We start from the raw sequence: 24,124 nt of genomic DNA on the forward strand, positions 1-24,124 counted from the left end.
CAACAAGCTTACAATATATTATTTAGATTATAATTATCTACCTGTATTATGGTCGCACTGCTTCCACTACTACAAAACGCACCAATATTACAATAAATTACATTATAGTGCGTTGTGAAAAAATAAATACAGGTAATATTATCGTGCCAGATCCATATTGACATGTTGTGTCTGTTGATATTCCTAGATCGAATTATTCTTAAACATATACAATTTTGTTTTCATCGCATACTTTTTTTGTATCATATATTTGGTAATTTTCAGTTCATCGTGCATATTTTAAGGCTTTTTCGGACACCATATATATATATATATATATATATATATATCATGTATATATCTTTCTACGAATGACTCTGACAACATCAGACGAATGGTCGGGAATAGACGAGACGGCGTTATCCACCAGTCGTCGTCTTCGCATCACGGGGATAATACAACCTACAACCAACCTATAACCGTCGTGGAATAACGTAACGCGTAGCTGCTCATAATAATATATACGTAATACGCATAATATGTAATAACTGCGATACGGTGCACTATTTATGTCGTATTTATTCAATAGGATTTATAAACGATCGCAATATCGTACGCGACTGCTTGTATTATAACTGTCCACGTTCGTCCGGGAAGGGGCTCGTCCGATCCGCAATCGACCACTTTCTCCGGCGGCCGGAAAGTTTTTTTTTTTCAGAACTCCATCGACCGCGCTTTGAACACGGTCGTATATCATAGTGGTATACGGGCAGTTTAGCGGTCAAGTACTACGGCGGCGCGATTATAATATTAATATATTTTTTCAAATATATTATAATCGGCTATAATAACATAATACACCGATAATCCTACACGCGTATCCTCAGTCGGCCGAGTCTTCCGACGGAATTGCACCACGTGAGTACACACACATACGATACAAATAATATTATTATTTCGATCGAACGACATACAAATATCACAACAATTACGTATAATAATAATATCACAGTAATATCGCACCCATAACACGTCGTCGAGCACTGGACTAGAAAACATTTTTTTTTTTTTTTTTTGTCGATCGAAAGCACAATGGTCAAAACGTGTTTTCTTTTATCAAATCTTGATCGTTACAGTTTTTAGTTTCCCGAGCCCTAGTATAGAATTTTAAACTAAAGATAAGACCTTAAAGAATAGTTATTTCGTAAATATATACTTTGAATCGGACAATTTTACATTTTAACTGTTCAATTATCATAAACTACCTTAAACTACGAGCATTACTATTATGCTCGGTAAATAGTATTTTTTCCCCTCAATACTTATTTTTTTTTAGCTTTTAATCATATTGTTATGTTATACACATATACAGGGTCATCCAAATGTTTTGTGACAATAATTCGAATAAATAATTAGGTATTGGTCAGTAAATCAAGTAAATGCGAATCGTTCAAATATTATATTATAATTTATTTGTTATTAATCTTTGACTATAGGTATCTAATTGAATAGGTGAGAAGTCTTGTAATACAAATTATATATTGAGTCTTCGTATTTGGACACGGCACGTATTTAATTTTTATAAAAGTACATAGCTACAATAAAACTGTTTTACGTTTTGGCTTAATATTTTATACTCACATATAAAAATCATATAACATTCGATACTTATAGATATTTATATTTTTCAATTATTGTCTAACGAAACTGTAACGATCAATAGTTGATAAAAATAAATAAGTTTATATTTTAGGAATCACAATATTTTCAACTGATATTTAATTATAGCAAAATTAATATAAAATATTAATAAAAAAAAATATCCAATTTTTACTTTGGGGGAAGGGTCTAATAACTCTAATATAACAATATACAAGTATTTTTAAAAATACTGGTAAGGCAATCACAAACAAAGAAAAACGGATATTTTTACCCAAAATCAATTATTCTTATAAAACCATTTGGGTTTTTTATTGTATCATATTTTTTTTTCGTAGAAACTTGAAACATTCCACTTAAATTCTAGAAATAAAATATAATATATACGACTATTCATAATTGAAGTTTTTTAGTTGATTTAGTGTTGATAAAAATGTTTAGCCTCTGTCAAAATAAATCTTTCATTGAGATTGAATATAAGCAAAAATAGTCTTTCAACAATTTTTAAATTTTTAAATACATATAAGCACTATTATTATTTTTTTATAATCGTGCTTGAAGTTTAAATGTTGACAAAATGTTGATATTATTATATAGTTAATTTATATAGTCTATACAATTTTAAATTTTGATAGCTCAGTCTTAAAAATGTAATATAAAATTACGCACAAACAGTTCATAGTAAAACCAAGAAAATAAAAATATATAGACATAGTTTTATTTTACTAATAGATATTTTAACTTTTAAATTAAAATGAAATTAGATAATTAAACGAATGGTTATGATTTTAGTTATTTCTTTGTTATTCAACAATAGTATTATTGAGCATTTAAGATTTTAACATATAATAATATAAGAGTCTAGATCACAATGACATTTTAAAAACATTTATTTTAATCTATATTACGTATTTATACCATGATTTTATTCACATCGTTCTACGGTATGCCTGAATTGGACTCAAACTGAGTAGGTAACAAATTATAAATTAATAATAAAATAAACAAATACATTTTTAATCGAAAAAGATGTATTCAACCTACTGTACTTATTCCTGACAGTAAAATAAATTATTATAATAGCAATACAAATTTATTATAAAATTACTTTCTAATATAAGCTGACATAACGTCTTTACTCAGAATGGTTTTTGGTATGCATTAAATTATCATTGAAATCAAATTTAACACATACATTACATTGACTTACTCCATGACAAGGTACACTCGACACTTTCTGCGGAGTGTTTACCTGCTTTCCTCCTTTTTTTATAACAATTAATTAAAAAAAAAAAAAAAACTATTCAGCCTAAATTATATTCTAAAGCAAAAACAATATTAATTTAGATTAATGTATATCATAAATACTTCAAAGTTATTTAAATCGTTTTTAAATAAGCAGTATAATTTTGAATTTATATTTTCATTTGATCTTATTTTTTAATAATTATAAACTATTAAAATATGTTTACTAAAACTTAATAAATTATTCGTATTAAATCGTTTAAATTATATTTACATTATATAAACATAAGTTTTTTTAACTAAATTTTTACATTTCATATTTTTTTTATATATATACATTATACATATTTATTTATATTATTATTGTAATCTTTGTTTTTCAATAATTTATAAAATTGAATTAAATTAACGAAAAAATTCAATTATTATTTTAATCAAAAAAACATTAATTAAAAATACCACAATATTATTATATCATAATCTAAACAAGTAATATTTGTACAAAATATAAAACATCAAAGAATAATTATTACTTACATGTCAATAGTCTTAAACAGTGTATTTGGAAACTTTACAAAAAGAAAATAATAAATAGAATTGTTGTTGCTATTGTAATTAATTTTAAATTGCATTATATATATATATATTATATACATTTTTATTTATTTTCTTATAAAGTTTTCCTGTCAAATCCATGTAATACATTGATTACAGTTTATTTTTTTAGCAATTTAACAATTGTTAATATATAATTATTTACAAGTATATACTTAAAAATATTATCTCTAACATTGATTTTCAAAAATCCCTTAGACATAGTTTAGGTTACTATCAATGAGTTTTTTCGTATTTATTCTTGTTTACGTTTTGTTTTCTAACTGTAGATCACAGGCCCTGAGTTTTTAAATTCTAACCATAAATAGTCCATAGTTATCGTAGTTAAACAACCATTAATAATATTTAACATACTTCCGTAGTTCCGTTTCAGTAAATTTTAAATGTTTTAACTAAAAATAACACTTTTTTAAGATCCTTATTGATTTACACTGAGTGTTTTGTATTTATTCTACGTAGACGAAGTTAGATTAGTTGCATTTACATTTTTTTTTTATTTACCTGCCATATAATAAAACTACTTTCTACAAATAACATACATCGAAGTTATTAATAGTTGTCTATTCCTCTTTTTTAAACCTTTCTGTAATATTTGCTTTGAAAGGTTTTAAGAAAAAAATAAAATCATTATTTCATTATACACTTGCTTTTATCGTGATAAAAAAAAAAAAAAATGGTACCAATTTATCATAGGTACTAGTAAACTATAGCGTACATCCGATTGATAAATATAATAGATAAAATGTTTTTCGTTTAAGTATTCTATGAAAAGTTGACGTGGTCACGTAATTCCTCAATCGTACAACGCGCATAGAAACTCGTCGTAGATAGGAGTGGATCGAAATGGCGATGATAGGACGGCGGTGGTTAGGACCAATAGGTCGATGTTTGATGCGAAGAATACTGGGTTCAACCTCTCGTCGAAATAGTTTTATGTATTTTTATCGTATAATTCGCGATACCTATTCTACTATTGACCCCGGTGAACCGTACCTGTATCAAAGTTGTATAAACTTTCTACATATGCAGACCCACTGCGTATTGCTCAGACACTCGGGCCAATAAAATATTATTATACGTAGCTATCTTAATAATACTATAATATTATAATACTAAGAGTTATTCTATTTTATTCTCAACTACTATACTAAATCATTTACTTACACATTTTGTATTTCATTGTTTTTTTACACAGTGGATGTTTACTGTAGACTAAAAATTCTTACCTGTGAAAAATAAAAATATATATATAATTATTATTGAACAAATACTTAGATATACTTATTGAATAAATATTGTGAGTGGGTGAAATAAGAATTTCCTATCAATTGTAATGATGTTATAAATCAAAAGCAACATTCAATCAGTTGAAATAATACAAAATACAATTATGGATATACGATCACTTGGTACAATATAATATATTCAGCAATACTTTAAAAAGGTGGAGAATTAAATTTTAATGATGCAATAATTTATGATTCCATTTGAAAGTTAATCTCGAGACAAAGTTGCACATAATAATAATAATAATTTATTTCGACAAAGGTAGTATTATAAAAGTGTTCGACTCATTTTATATGATATAACAATAATTTTAACCCTGTTTACTGAGGAAGACTTCTTATTGGTGATACAGATACGTTTGACATGTATACTTCAATTTGTATTATCCATCGTATTGTTGCACGTGTATCGATATCACACTTTAAATACAAGTAAAAATATTTGCGTAAGATATATGTCAAATGAGACATTTACTATTGGTTCTAAAATGATTTTTTTTTTTTTTATTACATTCTAAATTTCTTAAGTTTTTGTGTACAATCGTGGATTATTTAATGTTTAATTAAACATTAATAATTCATTTGAAATTCTTAACATTCACATATTTAATTTATTATGCATGACAATTCAATATAAACTTAATCATGATATTATTCTAATCTAAATATACTAAAAATCTGTACTGCTCATTTTATTTAACAATCGTAGTATATTTTATAAACGTAACATATAAATAAATTTCACAAATTATAATGATAATATAAATAATTTTTTTTTTTCTATGAAATTATATGTACATTAAGCACCTAATATTTGTCATTTTAATACAAAATTAAAAATATTAATTATTTAAAGGGTTTTTGGGAATTTGTAATATTTCATAAAATTCTACATTGCAAACTATACTGGTTATATTGGATTCATAAATTTTGGAATCATGTAAGCACTCCTAATTTATGTGTAACTATTATTGAATTTTATGTAATTGTAATTATTTTTCATTTATAAACTATAAAGTAAAACATATTGATTAAAACCAATATGTACGAATTACAATAATATTATAGTCATTCAGTTGCAATATATTGACAATTATGATGCAGCTTTTGAGAAAACGCAGTAATATATTATTATATGTAAATAAATACAAATTTTATTGGCAATGCTTATTATATTGTACATTCATGTATACAGGGAAAATCCAAAAGTTTATTTTTTGAGGGTTCAGAATGCATTTTCCTACTTCAGATTATTAAATCTGATGACTGATTTTTTTTTTTTATAGGTTTATGATAACCGATATTTATGTTTTCCGCGTATAACATATTTTTCTTCGTTTATACTAATGTTATTATAGCTACAAATGTATGAAAAATAATAACGCAATAAAATAAAATCTTAAGTATTTATTTTTAAAAGAAAAAAATCAATAAAAAAATACAAGTGGTGAGGTTGCGATATTGGATATCAATGTAAGATAGGTAGGTTAAAAAATACAATAGGTATTAGCTATAACTATAACTGTACAACTTGTATCAAGTTTAGAAAAATATTAAAATATAATATAATAGAAAGTTCAAACGAATTAATATAATTCAAAATGTATGGCAAATAATATTATGTATACTTATTCTTATGAATAAACAATTAGATAAAACTAACATATAGTAAATTGTAAACATTTTATAAAATTTAATATAATTTCCAAATCTATCTTGAGCATATTTAAAATCTCTAATGCTTAAATACCACATAATCATAATATAAAATTAATAATGAGTCTGGTATTCAATGCACCTTACATTATTTCTCTAAGCTAACTATGCGATGTTTGTTCTATTATAAGTCAGTTTCATGAATTATTAAATGTTTACTGAGTATAATATATTATGTACAATTTTACTTTGAATTATTTAAGACATTTTAATTAAAAAAAGAATTTTAAAATATTTAGAATATTTTACACTTCAAATACGTAAATATAAATAGGTACTAAAATACCGTATAAATTAAAAAACTACAATAAAATAACAACTAATTAGTGTTAACTATTAATTTCACAATTATGAAAATAGGAAATTGTACGTCATTTAAACATTTTAAACAATATTTACGTACCTATAAAGGATTGGAAATTAGTCTAGAAAATATGTATTTCAGTACTCCATTTCATTCCCCGAAAACTCTATTTCAACAAAGGTCATCTAATTGAAATATTTAGTGGTACCACTTAGCGTAAACACATTGTAAATGATTTGTTGTATCTGCTTTGATAGTTAATTATACTAACAGTTATTACTGCAGTCTCATAACCTAGGTTTCACTCGATAATCACAACAGCGTATACTCGTATAACGATATACCCTGATTATAGGACTGCCGCGGCATTCAAATACCATATAGTTGTTAAAGATTTAAAATGCCCATAAATATTAAATAACTCAAAAAGCCATAGTATTTTTAAAATGATTCTATTTTTCTAATAAAAACTAATGTAAAAAATATATACTTTGAATAATAAAAAAAAAAAATATTGATTTTTATAAAAACTGTAGTGTTGCCGTTTATGTTATTTTTTCCCCGGTAATATTAGAAAAAAAATATTATTTACTATTTGTTTTATTTTATACTTTTAAAAGTGCTAAATAATATACCAAAATTAATAATAGAAACACCCTTTCAGTGTTGAATATTTTCCGCTCAGAAATTTGACAATAGGAACAAAAACATATATACGTACAACAGTCGAATCATTGTATTAAGCGTAATACATTCTTTACTTCATTCGGAATCTAGAAATAATAATATAGACGGTAAATTATCATTTGACTATAGCGCTGAAATAAGCAAAGCGATTCAAGTGCCTGCAACACCTACTCGCAGTGAATCCACTGCTGTTGGCCCGCAGCATCATACATTCATGTCTGTGGTTTCTTTTTTTCCTTTGTAACATATTTTATAGCAAGTCTTACAATTTATTGCGCTTAGTCAAAAGTAGTACACCACGACACTCCAAAACTATAAAGTCCTTGTGAAATTGCACACATGCTAGAATACGAAACACCAATTTTCTCATGGAAATGCAGACTCTCGGTTGGAAAAAAAATCTTGATTTTTCGTTTTGAAATGAAGCATCGAGTAATATTTTATTACTTAATAATTTATTAAGTACACTATTTTAAAAGCCACCACAGATGCTTAATGTATTTTGTCAATGATAATAAATTCACGCATTTCTATTCTACAATATGAAAATGTATTATGCAATTTATGCATTAAGTTTGCACCTATAACTATACCGAATAACATCAAAGGATATGCGATATGTATTATGTAATATGTAGGTATTGAAAGTTTAATGAGAATAACGCGTTTACCGTCAGTGATTACGCTAGTAACACTTCTAATGCTCTTTTTTCTCTCTATATAACTGTTGTTCAATTGTTCAGTCGTATAAAGACGTACATTTTATATTAAATAAAATTAACTCGGAGAAACTTTTTTTAACACCCATTATAATTATAGTATAAGTCATAGGTACTTACTCACACATATTATTTTCTAAAACGTAGTTTTTCATCGAATCATAATTACACGTCTATTAAGATGTTAGATAATTAATTATACTTAGCGATCATCGGCAAAATGAAAAGGTCATTATTCAAGAATAATAATAGTATTTAGACATATAGTATTTTATATTTTTATATTTATCAATCGATTATAATTATGTTTGGTTCAGTGTATCTTAACGTCGAGTAATTAGTTATTGACTTGGATTATTTCGTGCTACTTATAATATAAACGATTAAGTTAATAATACGTTTTCGAAATAACAAAATGTTTATCCAATGTTTTAGTAAAACTAAAATCAAGCAAACATCGATTTTAACTTGTAATATATTATGTACTATTTCGCACGTATTTCTTGTATCAATAAAAACACAATTTATTGATACAAGAAAGTTATATAGAGATGTAAAAGCACTTTTCTATTTCGTTTTTCGCTCTGAATTCAATTGTATGATTTATTTGTAGCTAAATACAAATGATGCAATTGAATGCATTAACCAGGATTATATTGGATATTGAAATATTTAATTATTTTCACGTCAATACTCTCAAGTTTTTAAAAAATTGTATTCAATATTGTACAGAAAAATCATTCTTCTTATTAAAATACAATTTATCGTAAATTTGAAAAATAAAAATAAAGTAATAACAATTTTTAATAAGTACATAGATACCTATCATTTACAATTAAGGTCAAAATAAATGATAGGTACACATTTATCATTTAAGTACTTACTTATTATCATTTATATCACAACATTATATGACGTACAAAATAATACATTTTCATAAAATGTTCTGAAAAATGGCTGTACTTATATGCACCGTTCTTATAGATTTATTTTTATTATTTCATGAAAGGTACAGTTTTTTTTACTATACATTTATAATTTAATGGTCAAAATAATGGAAAAATTCTTTAGTTAAATAAAAAAAATGTACGCAAGAAGTTTTACGTGATATCATAAACTTTGTATAAGTAGCTGGCAGATAAAAATCTAATAGACGTTATTTGAGTTGTTTGACTTACAGTGACCGCATCTACGCCTTTCTATTATATTAATAGCATCGTTATTGAATTAAATCCGTCTTAAATAAATTAAATCATTTTATTTAAGTTTTTCAACGTTGATTTTTCTTTAAATATATTGATTACAATATATGTTTTATGTATATACAATAGGAAAATTTTTACTGTTTTGTCGTAAAACTTTCTATTTTACAACCTTGCAAAGGAATTTACCGTGTAGTGTCATATAATATACTCTTCCCACTAGCAATTATCATAGAGTAAATACAATTTTATTAAAATAACTCTTTCGGTTTTTTTTTTTTACAGACTATATTAATCTACAATATTTGTTTACTTACATAAAACATCTGTTTTTAATTATAATTTCATAGTAATTTAGGTTTTTAGTGTTAATACATATTTTCAATAATAATAAAAAGAAATCTTTTTGTTTAAATTATAGTATAAATACTGCATATTAAATGCATGTGAAAGTTTTTTGCAATCGCGCATTTTAATACGGGCAGATAATAGTGAAACATTTATTCATCGGATATTATAATAAAATTAGGTATTGAAGTCAGCAATTTCAATAGGATTTATACGCACTGTGTATCAAACTATATTATGTTTTCGTCTAAATTCCAAGGAATGCTCGTTTATAAAAGATATTCTAAAACAAGGTTGGCATATTCGTTTTACTGAATGAAAACGCAGACGAGGGTACACAGAAATAACGAAAACTAATTAAACGGGGTGGACTTGACGGTTTGTTAAAGCCGATTAAGGTTTTTTTTTATTATTTTTTTTTATGTTTTCCAGAAACTTTGTTTCCATAATCGATGTGATAATAAATCGTGGTAAACAATTTTTTTCCTCGGGAAAATTATGATTTTACTTTAATCATGTTGGATAATAATATCTAAATATTAAGTTTAATATTTCTTAATATTTAAGCAGTTTAGCGATGAGTAAAAAAAATAAGAAAATGTTTAAGTATTTGATTTCATTTAGTATAATATTAAAATAATTAAATGTCTTTTATTATATAGAATTCGATTCCGTTGACAACTGCATAGTTAAGAGAGTCAACAACTTACTTTTTCGTTAGTGATTTTCAAATCGTTTATATAATATGAGCAGAAATAGTTTCTCGTCACGATTATGTTATCGAGGACATACCATCTATAATATATTCTGTATATTCTATACAAGTGCATTGTGGAAACACTTGTGTCGTAACTCACGGTTGGGAGGACCTCAGAATACTTACGGTTTATTTATTTTAAATTTTACTACCTACGTAGATAATATTATACATACTCTAATTATTTTAACCGTCACCCATCGTAGTCTTTTAATTAAATGTCACTTACTCACTTATATATTATATTATTATAAAACACAGCTGGACTCACGGTGCTCTGTAGTGACACGCGACTACCGTACATTATTAAAATCTGTATAGTATAAAAATCCCAACACACCCGAAACATAAACACAATTGAGTTACTTTAAAATATATTCACTGGAACATGCCAAAAAGAAATAAATAAAACAAGTTTTTGTTAGAGGCAATGCTCGAGGCAACCGTGATGCGGCTCTTGAATTTCAGCATCTGGTTTTTATAGCGATACGTAGGTACTGAGAATACAGAAGTTTCCTAAATATATTCGGAAATATGAAGTTCATCCAAAGAAACAAAAAATAAACAAAAATGAAAATAAAATAGCTAAAACTCTAAGAGTTATTTTTTGTTTTAAAGCTGCCACGGCTAGTTAGCTAGTATTTAGGATTGATCGAATTACCGCGTAAAATGTGAGACTATTGCTCTGTATTTTGTATTTATTTTTTGTATGAAATCGAATTGTATACAATTGTTAGATTGCTTTAAGAACGGTTTTTTTTCTAAGATCGAAATTCGTTTATTTATCGACAAACCAATTATATACTTCGTAAGTACTAGGGTTATTTTTTATGAATTCATATAATATAGACTAAATTTAATGACGCAACGTAAAACGAAAACTTTATTGCTTGAAAAAAAAATTAAGAAAAAAATAATTATTTGTAAAGTTTGTTGAATTATTACAGTAAACATTATCAATAAGTTATGCCTGTTCACAAATTCAATCTTGTTACTCGGTATAGACATTTTTTTTCTTTTTAATAGCGAATACCTACAGATATTTTTAGAACGAATATTTTATGAACGTAAGAGTTTTTTTTTTTAATTTAGTCACATAATCATAACGTGCTACAGTAAAAGTTTATAAAGGTTTACTAGATTTAATTAAAATAAATATATTTTTGGTTTTTTTATAATGGTAAAATAGTTTGTTTATTTAATATAAAGTGGAAAAATAACTTCGTACATTATAGCCGTGGATGTTCATAATAACAATATAAAAATTGTATGTGTCCTTTTTCTAGCCCCGTATCATTACACAGCCATGTAAAACGATATCCGCATGTACCTAAATATTGTAAATTATCTACACAGGAACATTTCAAAACCAGATTTTATCTTATGGCTCTTTTTATTACATGTTTATTTGATTTGTTGGCGTTAAATCTTCTGTTGAACACAAATATTATTATTTATTATCTAAACAAAAAAAATATATTAGCTTAATAATTTGGATGAAACATTGTTGCTGCAGAGTTCGTATAATAATTGCCATTAATCGACCGAAAAATTAAATAATACCACTGTCGCTCGTGCACACCATTATCTGGAGTTTTGTACATCACCGGACGCGAATTGCAATTACATTTAATGTAAATATTAATGGACAACGATGGAAAAAAAACGCAAAAAAAGATGATCTTTTTTATTTTAATTCCAAAATCTGAACGGGTGGCAGCTTTTAATTTTGTCAAACCGCTACCTGATATTATTGCGACGATCACGACAATATTATACATCAATTTCCGCTAACATTTATGCCAGGATCTATATTTAAATATCATATTGTAAACACAACGCAGACGTTTTCGAATTGAATTTGATTCGATTGAAAACTGATGTTTACCCATTATTAATAGGACCTTCAAAAGGTTAATGGGCGACGACGGCGCTTAACATCCTTTCAGAAATCTGCGAATGTGGTTTGTGTGGTTGAAAATCGGTCCTAGTCCTAATCTTATATTATGCACGTTGCCACGTTCCATTAATCATAAAGTATAATATATACATAGTACTATAGTAGCGTCGTTGAAACGTCTAAATACATAAATTATGTTTTCAATAATTGTACAATTGAATAATAATAATTTTGTCCAGGTCAATAATAAATAATTGTTTGAAACGAGAAATAAAATATAATTTCGAGGAAATATTACAACCAGGTTAAAACATGTAATGCGAAAAAATATTTATAAATATATTTACAGTTTACACGCATAAATAAATAATAAGTAAACGGGGCTGATTAGATTTGATTCAATATAATTTTGCATTATTCATGACCTCTAAAGACAACAATTTTTTGTTATGCATAAAGTAATTACGAAATAAAAAGAAAATTATTCTTATATTATAATAATGTGTTAATATAGTTATAGATGCGTGCAATTTAATAAAACAATATTTATTCATTCTAAAAAATAAATTGTATGAAGTCTGAAGTTCCCTTATTATTAAATTAAAAAAAAATACATACAGTTATTATTATAATGTACTGTGCTATTTCTATGCACCACAGAAAATTAATGTTTTTTCATTATTTAGTAATTTAGTATTTACCTAAACATTTTGTTATATTATAAATAATAATTGATATACTTGTATAGTGTATAGTACAGTAATCTAAAATCAAATAGATAAAAGTTATTATTTATCGATTGAATAGTTTTGTAATTTAAAGGACCCCATACAATTTAATAAATAGTAAACGTTCGAATTTTAACTATTTAATAGTTAATTTGATTAGTATTTTCTATATTGACTCGTGTTTATAAATTTAAATAATAACTCATTATTCGTAACTTATGAATGAAAAAAGGTTAAATTTTTCTTAGAATATCTTTATAGTTTTTGATTAATCATTTTATGTTGTTAATATATTTTAAGTACCCACTGAACAGTAAGTAATTTAGTGTACAAAATTAAAATAATTTTAGGTTTTAACTGAATGTTGGATTTTAAAGTGGATTAAAACGTATATTGTATTTAATGTAAAAAGAATACAAAATAATTCAATTTTTATCGAAATGTTAACTAAAGGACACTAATAATAATGAAATATAAAATAAAAATGTAATAATTAATAATAACCATAACAATTAATAGGAAATATTAATACTATTATATTATATATTATTAATACTAAAAAGAGTAGGTAGGTACAGTACTATACAACTATCTTCAATTCGAATAATAGCTACGTTATATATTTTAGTTACATATCAATTACCTATGTACCTATAATGTACGATGTACGTATACTATAACTATACTCAATATAAATAATATTTATAGTAATAAATTCAGAAAACAATAATATTACTCTATTGAAAACTTAAGACCTTGGTTAGGTTAAGACTTCAAAATACTATATTATCAATAATAATTATTATAGTAACTCAGTTATTGCTAATAATAAGCAAATAATACTTCGCTATATTTTCAAAACAGAATAAAATAATAATTATAAATAATTTTTTGAATTTATAATCACATATATAAAATACGTACTCTAATAAAATATTATATAGTTAAACATTAAATTAATCAGTATGAATAAAAAATAGTTCTAAAAAATGTCATTATAAAATATTCATTTAACCAAATACGCATATTCAGAATTTTCAAGAACGGAACGACGACTAAACGTCTCATCAAAATCCTTATAGCTATGCACTGTGTAGGTAGTTCAGGTATTTTAGGTACCCACTAAATATTTCGGTTTCCTACTAACGGTTTTAATCGTTTAATCATAATTAATATTTTATTATTATTATATTTTTTGGGGGGTAAAAATTATTGATGCCTTTTTATTAAGAATTTAATTATTCGAATTTTTTATTTGTTCATTAAAATATTGAACAAAGCTTTATATTTAATATTAAATTTAATTACTTGTTACAATTTTCATTTGTTTTATAGAAATTTTCATTTACCAATATGTCACACTATCCCACGCAAACAATTTATTGTTTAAATTATAACATACACAATATACAAACTAACAAAAAACATATCTGAAAAATGTATATTTTGCTTGAATTTAAAATAATCCAGTATCTAAAATTGCCTGATAATAATTAAAAACATTATTATGTGTTATGAAAATAGATTATTGAAAAATTCCAAAAATCAGAATTCGAGTAAATTTAATATTATTATTGCATTAAAAAATAGGGGTGAGCGCATGCTTGATATACATATTATGCGCATGGTTACAAGCAGTAAGCTCGTCGCCGTACATTTTAAGATTATTATTCTAATAGAAAATAAAATAAAATTGTCGGTGCATCGTACAATTTAAAATTCGAAATAAGTAATATGGATAGTGATTATACTTTTATCTTTCAGGTTTGCACAGGCCGTCCAGAACTCACTATACATAACACTTGGTCGTACCGATAACCGTCATGGGAGCGTACGTGACGTGGACTTTGGAGGTATTGGCGTTTGCGACTTTCGTCGTGATCGCGGTGTTTATGCCGTACGCTCGTCGAAAACGTGACTATTGGACGAGTCGTGGGGTGCTGGCAGCGGCGGGTTATCGGTCGTTGGCCAACACGCTGCCGGGAGTCCGTCTGCACGACAGGTCGCTGTCACGTCACCGAGACGACGCCAAAGCCAAGGGCGCCGCCGCGCTCGGGCTCTTCGACGGCGGTCGGCCGGTCGTACTGGCGTGCGATTTCCGCGTGGCCGCGGCCGCGCTTGGCAACGACGGATTTGCCGAGGCGAAAACCACACGTGACGGCGAGACGAGTCTCGTACCGTCCGCGGTGGACGCGGGCGCGGTGACCGCCGTGCTGCCGACCATGGCCGTGTGCGTGGCCGAGCTCATAACGTCGCTGGAAGCCGTGGCCAACCGTCGGTTGACCATTTCGCCGTGGACGGAGGTGAAAAATTGTGCGATGACGGTGGTGGCCACGTGCGTGTACGGGCAACCGATGGTCGACTCGCGAATCAAAGCGTTCGCGGAACAGTGCAAAAAGGCGTTGTCGGGTGGTGGCGGTCGGCCGGCGGTCACCGACTACTTCGCGTCGTACGATTTGTCGTCGGACGGACGAACGTCGTCTACCGATTTCAAGCAGATTTTCATGGCAGCCGCCGCGAACAGTGACAAAATCGATGCAGGTCAGTGGATTTAAGTGCCTTTAATTTCGATTTAAGATGACTATATTATTTAATTTATACCCAATAAAGTTTTGTATCCGCGACGCTTTTCGACGTCATAATATTATTTCGGTCATCCGGTCCACGGAAGTGGATTTAGAGGTGTACCTACTTGAGCGGAGTTAAAACTATTAATTTATCTCTTTCCCGGTAAAATTTTATCTTTCAAAATCATAATACTCAATACATTGTACAACAAGGGGGATGTGTTTGCGAAGACTTTATGACTTTCAAATGTGACCGATGACTAGTCAATACCTCTTTTTACACAATATACACACAAAAAGGTATACGTGCGGTGTATTATATAGTATAGGACACTATAGGTAATACGTAAATAGTGTTCTATACCGCACTTCGTCATTTGGCGGATTAATCGCCGACAAAACCGGTCTAATTCCGATCCGCTGACGGACGTCGTTCCGGTAATAATTTTCCGTCGGGAGCCCGCGAGATCACATCATCGAGTTTGTCCGAGGACCGTTGCACTGCGGTATAAATCATCGACGGCGGTGTACTGTAAGACGCGCGGGCGGCTGGCTGGTGTCGGAGAAGTGTGTGGCGAGCGGGCGGTATAACAAATCGGCTCATTTAGACCGTATTATCCGCACGCCTTCACACCACCGCTGCCACCCGCCCGCGGGCGCGCTTCAAGTATAGAACTTTTATGCAGGCGATCGGCACCCGAAATTTTAATCCGTCACCGGCACGGTATACAGCCGTTGTTTCTCCGATGAAAACTCACGGGGAATTAATGGTCCACGCCACTGTCTACAATACCGGTTATAATAATAATAATAATAATAATATCGTATAACCGCCTATGCCGCCTGCAGTAGTGTAGAGGTTCCGCGGTGCCGCAACTTTTCTGCGCTAGACGGCGAAAACTTTACTCGACTGTGAGAAATTAACCTCATCGCCGCTGCCGCTGCCACCGCCACGTGCTTTGCCCCCCTCTCCCCCATCACCGCTACTACGCGGGACAGCGGCTGAAGTTTTCCAGGTTGTTTTTTTCCCGGTCTGATATTACGTATAATATATTATTTTGATTTTTTTTTCACGTACCTACACGTGCTCATACCGTTTTTTTCCTTCTCCGTCCAACGGTTATCGATTAAAATATTGCACCCGCAAACGACGTTCTCGTGATAATATCATTATACTATACGGACACGACTCGGGTATATAGGTATATAATACAAGACGCAACGTAGTATATGTGCAATTTCGTTATATAACCGCATTGTTGTTCAACGCTCGTCGGTGTATTGGGAATCGTCTATGCAATATATGCCAAGACGTCTTGTATATTCGTTTTATTTCGTCATTTACTGAGTAACGACCAACCGTCGGAGTCCATATGTGTGTAAATATTCTGCATTTCAGCTATATATAGTATAATATATGTATGATATATACGGCGTATAGTATATGCTGAACAACGATAGTATAATATACATAGGTACGCATCTATCCGTGCAATATATTATACCCTTTATGGATAACGCCGCAAGAACACGTAGAATGCTAGTTATTCAACACGACTGTGTGACGACGATTATTAAAAAAATAAATATAAATAAATAACAATAACGATAAAACCATTAAGCGGTCTAACTGTCGCGGACATAATTTATTCTCCGGACACGGTATGTTAATATTATTATGATAATATTATGACGATGTCTAACCGCGAGTGAAAACACACATTAACTGCAGGACTGGTAAATTTATAATGACTACTACGTATTCGTGTTATAATTGTCACGCCTTTAATCGTTAAAGAAAAAATCGAAAAAACCGATTTTGTATGCCTCTTCTGTAATTACCATCAAAGTGGAGTTTATCGTTAACCGACAACCACACGTGACCCCCAAAAAAACTCTTTTTTAGGTACATAAAATAAAAGTATATATTATAATATACGTAAGGTTTTCTCACTTAAGATTACAATACAGCCACTGCACATACTTGTTTTTTTACCGTATCAAGTTGCTGTGTACTGGACACTGGTCACCGTTCAGAAAAAACTTAAATTTTTGGAATTTGTCTGCTGTCAGTGAAAAATGTATTAGTGATACTTTGGAAAAACTCTTTATCAAAATCATAACGATCTAAATTGCCTCGTCAGAAAACTGGAACATAAAATATGACTAGTCTTTTATAAATACAGATTTATACAACTAAAGACATCGTATTTGAATTGTGTATTTGTAACCTGTCGGTGGTGGTTGAAATGTTTTATTTAATATTTTAGTCAGATAGATTATTTGATGTATTATTTAATAGTATTATACTTTTATGATGCGATAATACTATTTGTTATCTCCTGATTAGAATCGTTCAACTATTGCTGCAACCGTTTTGACTCGCGATCACGAATCCACGATGTCATTATATTATTTCAAATTATTTCATTGTTACAAACTCATTTTTATAATTATTTACCCTCCTCGCCAACACCAAACCAGGTCACATTATGGCAGTGAATAACGGATGGTGTTCTAAAAACGACTAGAGTGAGTTTTTGTAAAAAGTTTTAAAATTTTCTACTTTAATAATTTTAGATAAAAACACAGTTTCGTATAATCGTCGTCGTCTTATCTGATAATATCGTACATTACGCTATATAGTTCGTATATATACGCCAAGGCCAAGTACATTTTATCGGAGTATACCCGTTACGAGTATAATACAGCATAATATATAAGTATACCAATTTATACCTTTCCTTGAGCAGGTAGCTGGAGTACGTCATATAGAATACGATTATTGCTTTGAAAAAGCTTACCGAAAGTTATATTGAACAAATTGTTCTTTGTAATTTAAATAAATTTCATTTCGTCTAAATTTAATCCATAAAAATTTTTAAGTAATATTGTAGGCATTTACATACTCACTATTTATGTATTATACATATATGTGTATAAATAAAATATTCCAACAGACATTTTAATTCTATAGTATATTAAACACAAACATATTTATAAATACACAGGGCAGTTCTTTAATCTAAATAAAATCATTTCTCAATAAATGTATATTTTTTTTGAAACATTTTTTTTTTGTTTTACACGATTTAAAGTATACCAACTACAAACTGATTACAGCAAACCATAATTGAAAAATGTTATTGGTACTGGGATCGAAACACAATTTTGGTGCTATACTCTACTAATCTAAACTTAAGTCTTAAAGTAAATGTTTTCAAAAGCACATTCCTATTTATTTGCTGTGAAAATGGTGATTAGAACTTTAACCATGTACTCGTATATAGAGTCCTATATCTAATGAGTAATGACATAATATCTAATACTATGTACCTATAACCTTCTAGGAGTGTATTGCCCGTATAAATAATTTAATACCTATTATATTAAGTGAAATTGAGCTTTTAAGTTTTAACACTATCGGAGAAAATGTTAATGCTATTAAATCATTCGCTAGCCTCTATTTTTTTAAAAAAGCTACAATATAATATACTATACCTATTTAATATTTACCGTATTAAACTACGTTACTACATTACTAGCCAATACCCAGATATAACACTATTACAAGATAAAATATGGACGAAGAGAGCAAAAATAATTACTTTGCGAAGACAATACAAACGAGTGTCAAGAATATCGCAATTTTAAAACGAAGAAAATACGCCCAGAGTTTTGTTACTGTCGAGAATTCAATTTTCGGAGTCATAATACAATTTATCAAACTTTAAGAGTCACTTTCCGCGGATAATTTTTGATTTTCTTCCTTTGTTTTCGACGTTTTTCTACTTCTTTGAAAATAATAAAACACAGTCTCGTTGTCATAGGGCGACCCGACCACATTTTATGTTACCGTATACGGTATACCTATTAAGGAATAAAATAACTAAAAAAAAACAAAAATAGAAGTTTTAATAAATTTTTATATTTTTAACACATTTTGGCTTTTGCATAATATTATATTTGACTGATAGATGAGGTATGTTGTTGGAAATTTGATGACAGCTGTGAGGGTTTACAATAGATTATATAATATAAAACACACCAATGCGACGTCACTCGACATGGCATTTGTTATACAAAAACTATTTATAACTGCCCAATAGCATTGGTTTTAAATGTTTTGATATTATAAAACTGTAAAAAATATTGTTTTGTATTCGTTTCGTATAGAGATGTTTTTCTTCGTCGCACTTATAATAGTACATGGAGATAATATTATTGAAACGGGACTATCGTCTAAAAACGGGACAAGCGGCAAGGAGGAACAAAGGGACATACAGAATGGACGATTCCGTTTTAAAAGCAACGTATGATGACCATCCATATCATGATATAATATTATTGTGAACAGGTTAGGTATACATTGCGGGCGTATATTATGTACCTAAACAACCAGCAAAACCTAAATGGTCGCTGTAGCCTAAAGGTACCTTGACCGGACGATACGGATTTGCGTGGGCTTTAATGATATATTAACATTGTTAAAACAATGTATATGGTACGTGTGTGTGAGTGTGTGTTATGTGTGTATAGAACGTATTATTATTATAGGCACAGGTACATAGTGTGGCGATTATTTTTAGACGATTAAATAATTGAACAGTTTTTTTTTACCCTGAACGCACAGACATTGTTTGCCGCGCCACCATCATGTTAATGGATCTGTTGTTTGTTTTTAATTTATATTACGCGTATACAATAATATTATTTATGCACGTAGGTCGTATGTGTATGCATTATAGTACACGCATCGTATAACGTGTACAAAAACAGTGGCGGTCACTTTTGAAATTGTTGTATTATTAATAATATAATATGTTTTGACACAGTGACCCTCGTCGATCGGAACAAATCACATCCCGATTAATTGAAAGTCGTCGGACCGACATTAATATCATTATATTTACGTATATTAGACGGCATACCGTGTGATGTAAAAAACTTTTTGCAACCGAGAACACAGCGGTCAAGTGGGTATATTACGGTCAGCGAAAATACTTCATTGCCCGTCACGCAGCGTCTCAAGAGGTACACAAATATAATTTTTTCTCCAGCTTACACACGTGTAGTATAGTAATACTTAAAATTTCTCTCTTTATATTATTTAACTCGTTGTAATTACATTGTTGAAATTATAACCTATTGTAACATATATAAAGAATACAATTATCTGTTTTTTGTCACAAACGTTTTTTACATTTTTATTTTAAAAAAAGTTATTAATAATAAATAACTAAAAAAATAAAAAAGATTAAATAATTAGTAATTTTCTTGAAAATAATAATATTAAAATAAAACTTTTTCAAAACACATATAATATTATTATAGGTATATACTGTAGGCTATAAGCTGTGTTATAAGTGTTATAACCTTATAACATTTTATTGATGTGCCCTTTAAGGTTGACTGCAACAAATGGCGCGGTATATTATATATTATGTAGTTGTATTATTTATACCTACATACCTAGATGTTCCTTTACATGCTACGCACAACGCACTACACAAGTAATCTGGAAAAAATACAATAAACTATTGATAAACCGAAAATATTTGATCCCGTTGAAACTACATTTTATAATACTATTTGATGCGAAGACAGCGTGTATTATTAGTTTATTTTAATTAAATAATAAACTGATGAACACGAGTTTGCGTGAGTTCAAGTCACCCGACCTCCCCTCTCCTTATCCGGGATCTAAATAAAATAACGGGGCCCATTCCTTTCCTTGTGTTAAAAATAAATTTCAAAAAATTAAAATTGCTTGTACTACAAACAATTATTAAATGATAAATGTTTAATGCATTTATACTTGCTAACGATGTAATATAAAGTTTGTATAGACTATTAAAAATGGAATTAGTGAAGCAAGGTTTATAATAATATGTTTTATTTTTAATATGACAAGTGCCAAGTTAAGTTTTCTATTGTTATAGGTCTTTAACTATATGTGGAATAACAATTATAAATGCTTATTTTTGCAGTCTTAATAGTTATTATATTTTTAAACGGTGTACAATTATTATGTATAATCGTAAAAAAGAAGTAATGATGTTGTGTTGTTAGAAGTGAGAAAAAAGGGTTAAAGTCGAAGAAAGTACAAATAGAAAGTAGGCCACAAAAAATTGATCCAATAGGAAAAAATTTAAAAAAGAAAATTGATAAATTTAGGCACGAAAAATAATACCAAAATTATTTTCATTAAAATAAATAGTGAGTGAGCTAAATTAATTTTTCTTTTTAAAAAAAAAAAAAAAACTTCTATTTTATCAAAAAATATACCATGTGTAATTTGTATTATCAAAAGTTACTGTATTATTATCTATACCTTTATATGTAATTCAGAATATTATGATGGATTTATACTCCATATTATAAACGCATATAATCGTATAAAGTTATTACTTGGTAATAAAAATCTCAATTTTTGATCACTAACTTTATAGGAGAGGACGAAATTTAGTTTAAGGTCACAGCAAACGAATTTAAAATAACTCAAAATATATTAGTCAACTTTCTGCCTAAAATATTAAACAATGTATATTGAGTATAACAAAAACTAAAGCAGTTTAGAAACCTTTTAAAATCTTATCTTTATTCTTTAAATATTAATAATGTTATATAAAAATTATGTTAAGTTCTGACAGTACAGTATAATATTATAGTTATATTATATGAAAACATCAAGATACGTAAATAATAATATATTTTTTAATATAATATGTATTTATATTGACTTTTATTTTATTATAATTAATTAATTAATTAACGTTGCATGTCTTTACCCTTTTTTGTGATTTACCGTTTTCTTTCTATAGGGCTAATATTCCACGGCCAATTTTTTTTCGGAACCTTTTTTGTGGCCATTATTACCAACTATGTGTACCCTTTTTAAAGACTTTTAAAGTGTGTATACTTTGGTTTAACATACTACATACAACATACATAGACACGCATACATGAATATTATTGTTGCCGATCGGTGACTGCCGGTGGCAAATCTGAGTCTTTGTATTCATCTCACGAAACCAAACTGAGGAAATCAAATTAAAATACAATTCACTATAGTCAATAGCGAGTTGCCACCGTAGGCTAGCTTTTTTATTATTTATTTCAATTCCAAGAAGAAAATAATGGGGTCACAACAATAATAATAATTAATACATAATCATATAACCCACCTCGAAAAACGTATTATACCCGCACGGACAGGAGTGAGTTTTTGTGTGCGCGTAAAAACGGATACGATTAATAAAATGGTTAGGTTATTAACGAATGGAAAAAAAAAATCTTTACCGGATACGTATTTTTTTTTTATAGATGGTATAATAAATAAATGATGAAAATAATAATATGCGGGTAATAGAATATTTACGTCATCGCAATAATACCGGGTACGATGATTTATTTTTGTTGTCGTAGGTCACCGTAGGTAGTCATCACGCGTCGCCGATAATACTACCCGTTTCGTACGGGCTACTGGAGAGACCAAACGTGTTATTCAACGCCTCGTAACGATTAGAAATAATAAATTGATAGGTCTCGATGAACAATATTTACATCATTATCATTTCCATATAATTGTACATGATTGCGTAAGTAACAAGATTATAAGGTATAAAAACCAATCGAAAACATGCTCCGAAGGAAACGAGGTCTGACGGTATAACAGCAGTTTCATTATTATTTATTATTATATGTATTAGGCAAATACGATGGTTACCTACGGGATTAATCATATTACTCTAGAGGCGCCTCAGTATTTATGTGCCTTAGCTAACGGATGACGAATAAAATTGACTTGATAGAAATTTAAGGACATTCATTTGAAATAGTCTTCGCCCCTTATCCCCACAGACATTTTCATTTTAAACTTAGCATTTTCTCAAGAAAAAAAATATATATGTATATATATTGTACATACTATTATACAAATTTATGGTTATGATATTATCAAATATTTTAAAATCTCTGATTATTCAACAGTATATGTTATCACATTTTTAATTTTATTAATAATTATTATATTATAGCTATTCAATTTTTTATTTTTTTATTTGTATTTATAGTATCAATACAATTGTAATGTGTTCAAATAATTATTTAAATTATATGATTCAAGTCAAGAACACGAAATGTCAATAGTATTACTTCTCAGTATTATTCCGGATATTTACGTTTTAATATCAAATCGTAATGCTAGTGGTTGAAATAATATTTTTGAAAAGTTTCCACGTTGAAATACTCGAGATTTATAATTGAATTGCGTACTGCGTTAACTTCTGTCCCATTTTATTTTATTTATTGTCCTATTGTAAACGATTTTTCAAAATAAATAACTCATGTATTAATAACATTATCTAATGAAATAATATCAGAATAGTCAAACTTTTCACGTTTGATAAA

The 24,124-nt window shown here is 28.5% G+C and overlaps 2 protein-coding genes across 3 annotated transcripts in view; one reads left to right on the plus strand and one right to left on the minus strand.

Annotated features, from left to right (window-relative positions):
• LOC132930683 (protein amalgam-like) overlaps positions 1-24,124 on the minus strand; it is a 305,488-nt gene that overhangs the window by 140,587 nt on the left and 140,777 nt on the right. The gene's annotated exons all lie outside the window — the stretch shown is intronic.
• LOC132930163 (cytochrome P450 6B1-like) overlaps positions 326-24,124 on the plus strand; it is a 59,569-nt gene continuing 35,770 nt past the window's right edge. The window contains exons 1-2 of the mRNA XM_060995872.1: positions 326-897; positions 14,910-15,686. Of these exons, the coding sequence (XP_060851855.1) occupies positions 14,969-15,686 (718 nt within the window). The 5' untranslated portion in view covers positions 326-897; positions 14,910-14,968. The remainder of the gene's footprint in view (positions 898-14,909; positions 15,687-24,124) is intronic.

This window comes from Rhopalosiphum padi, chromosome 4 (genome assembly GCF_020882245.1).
Source record: "Rhopalosiphum padi isolate XX-2018 chromosome 4, ASM2088224v1, whole genome shotgun sequence".
Taxonomy (NCBI): domain Eukaryota; kingdom Metazoa; phylum Arthropoda; class Insecta; order Hemiptera; family Aphididae; genus Rhopalosiphum; species Rhopalosiphum padi.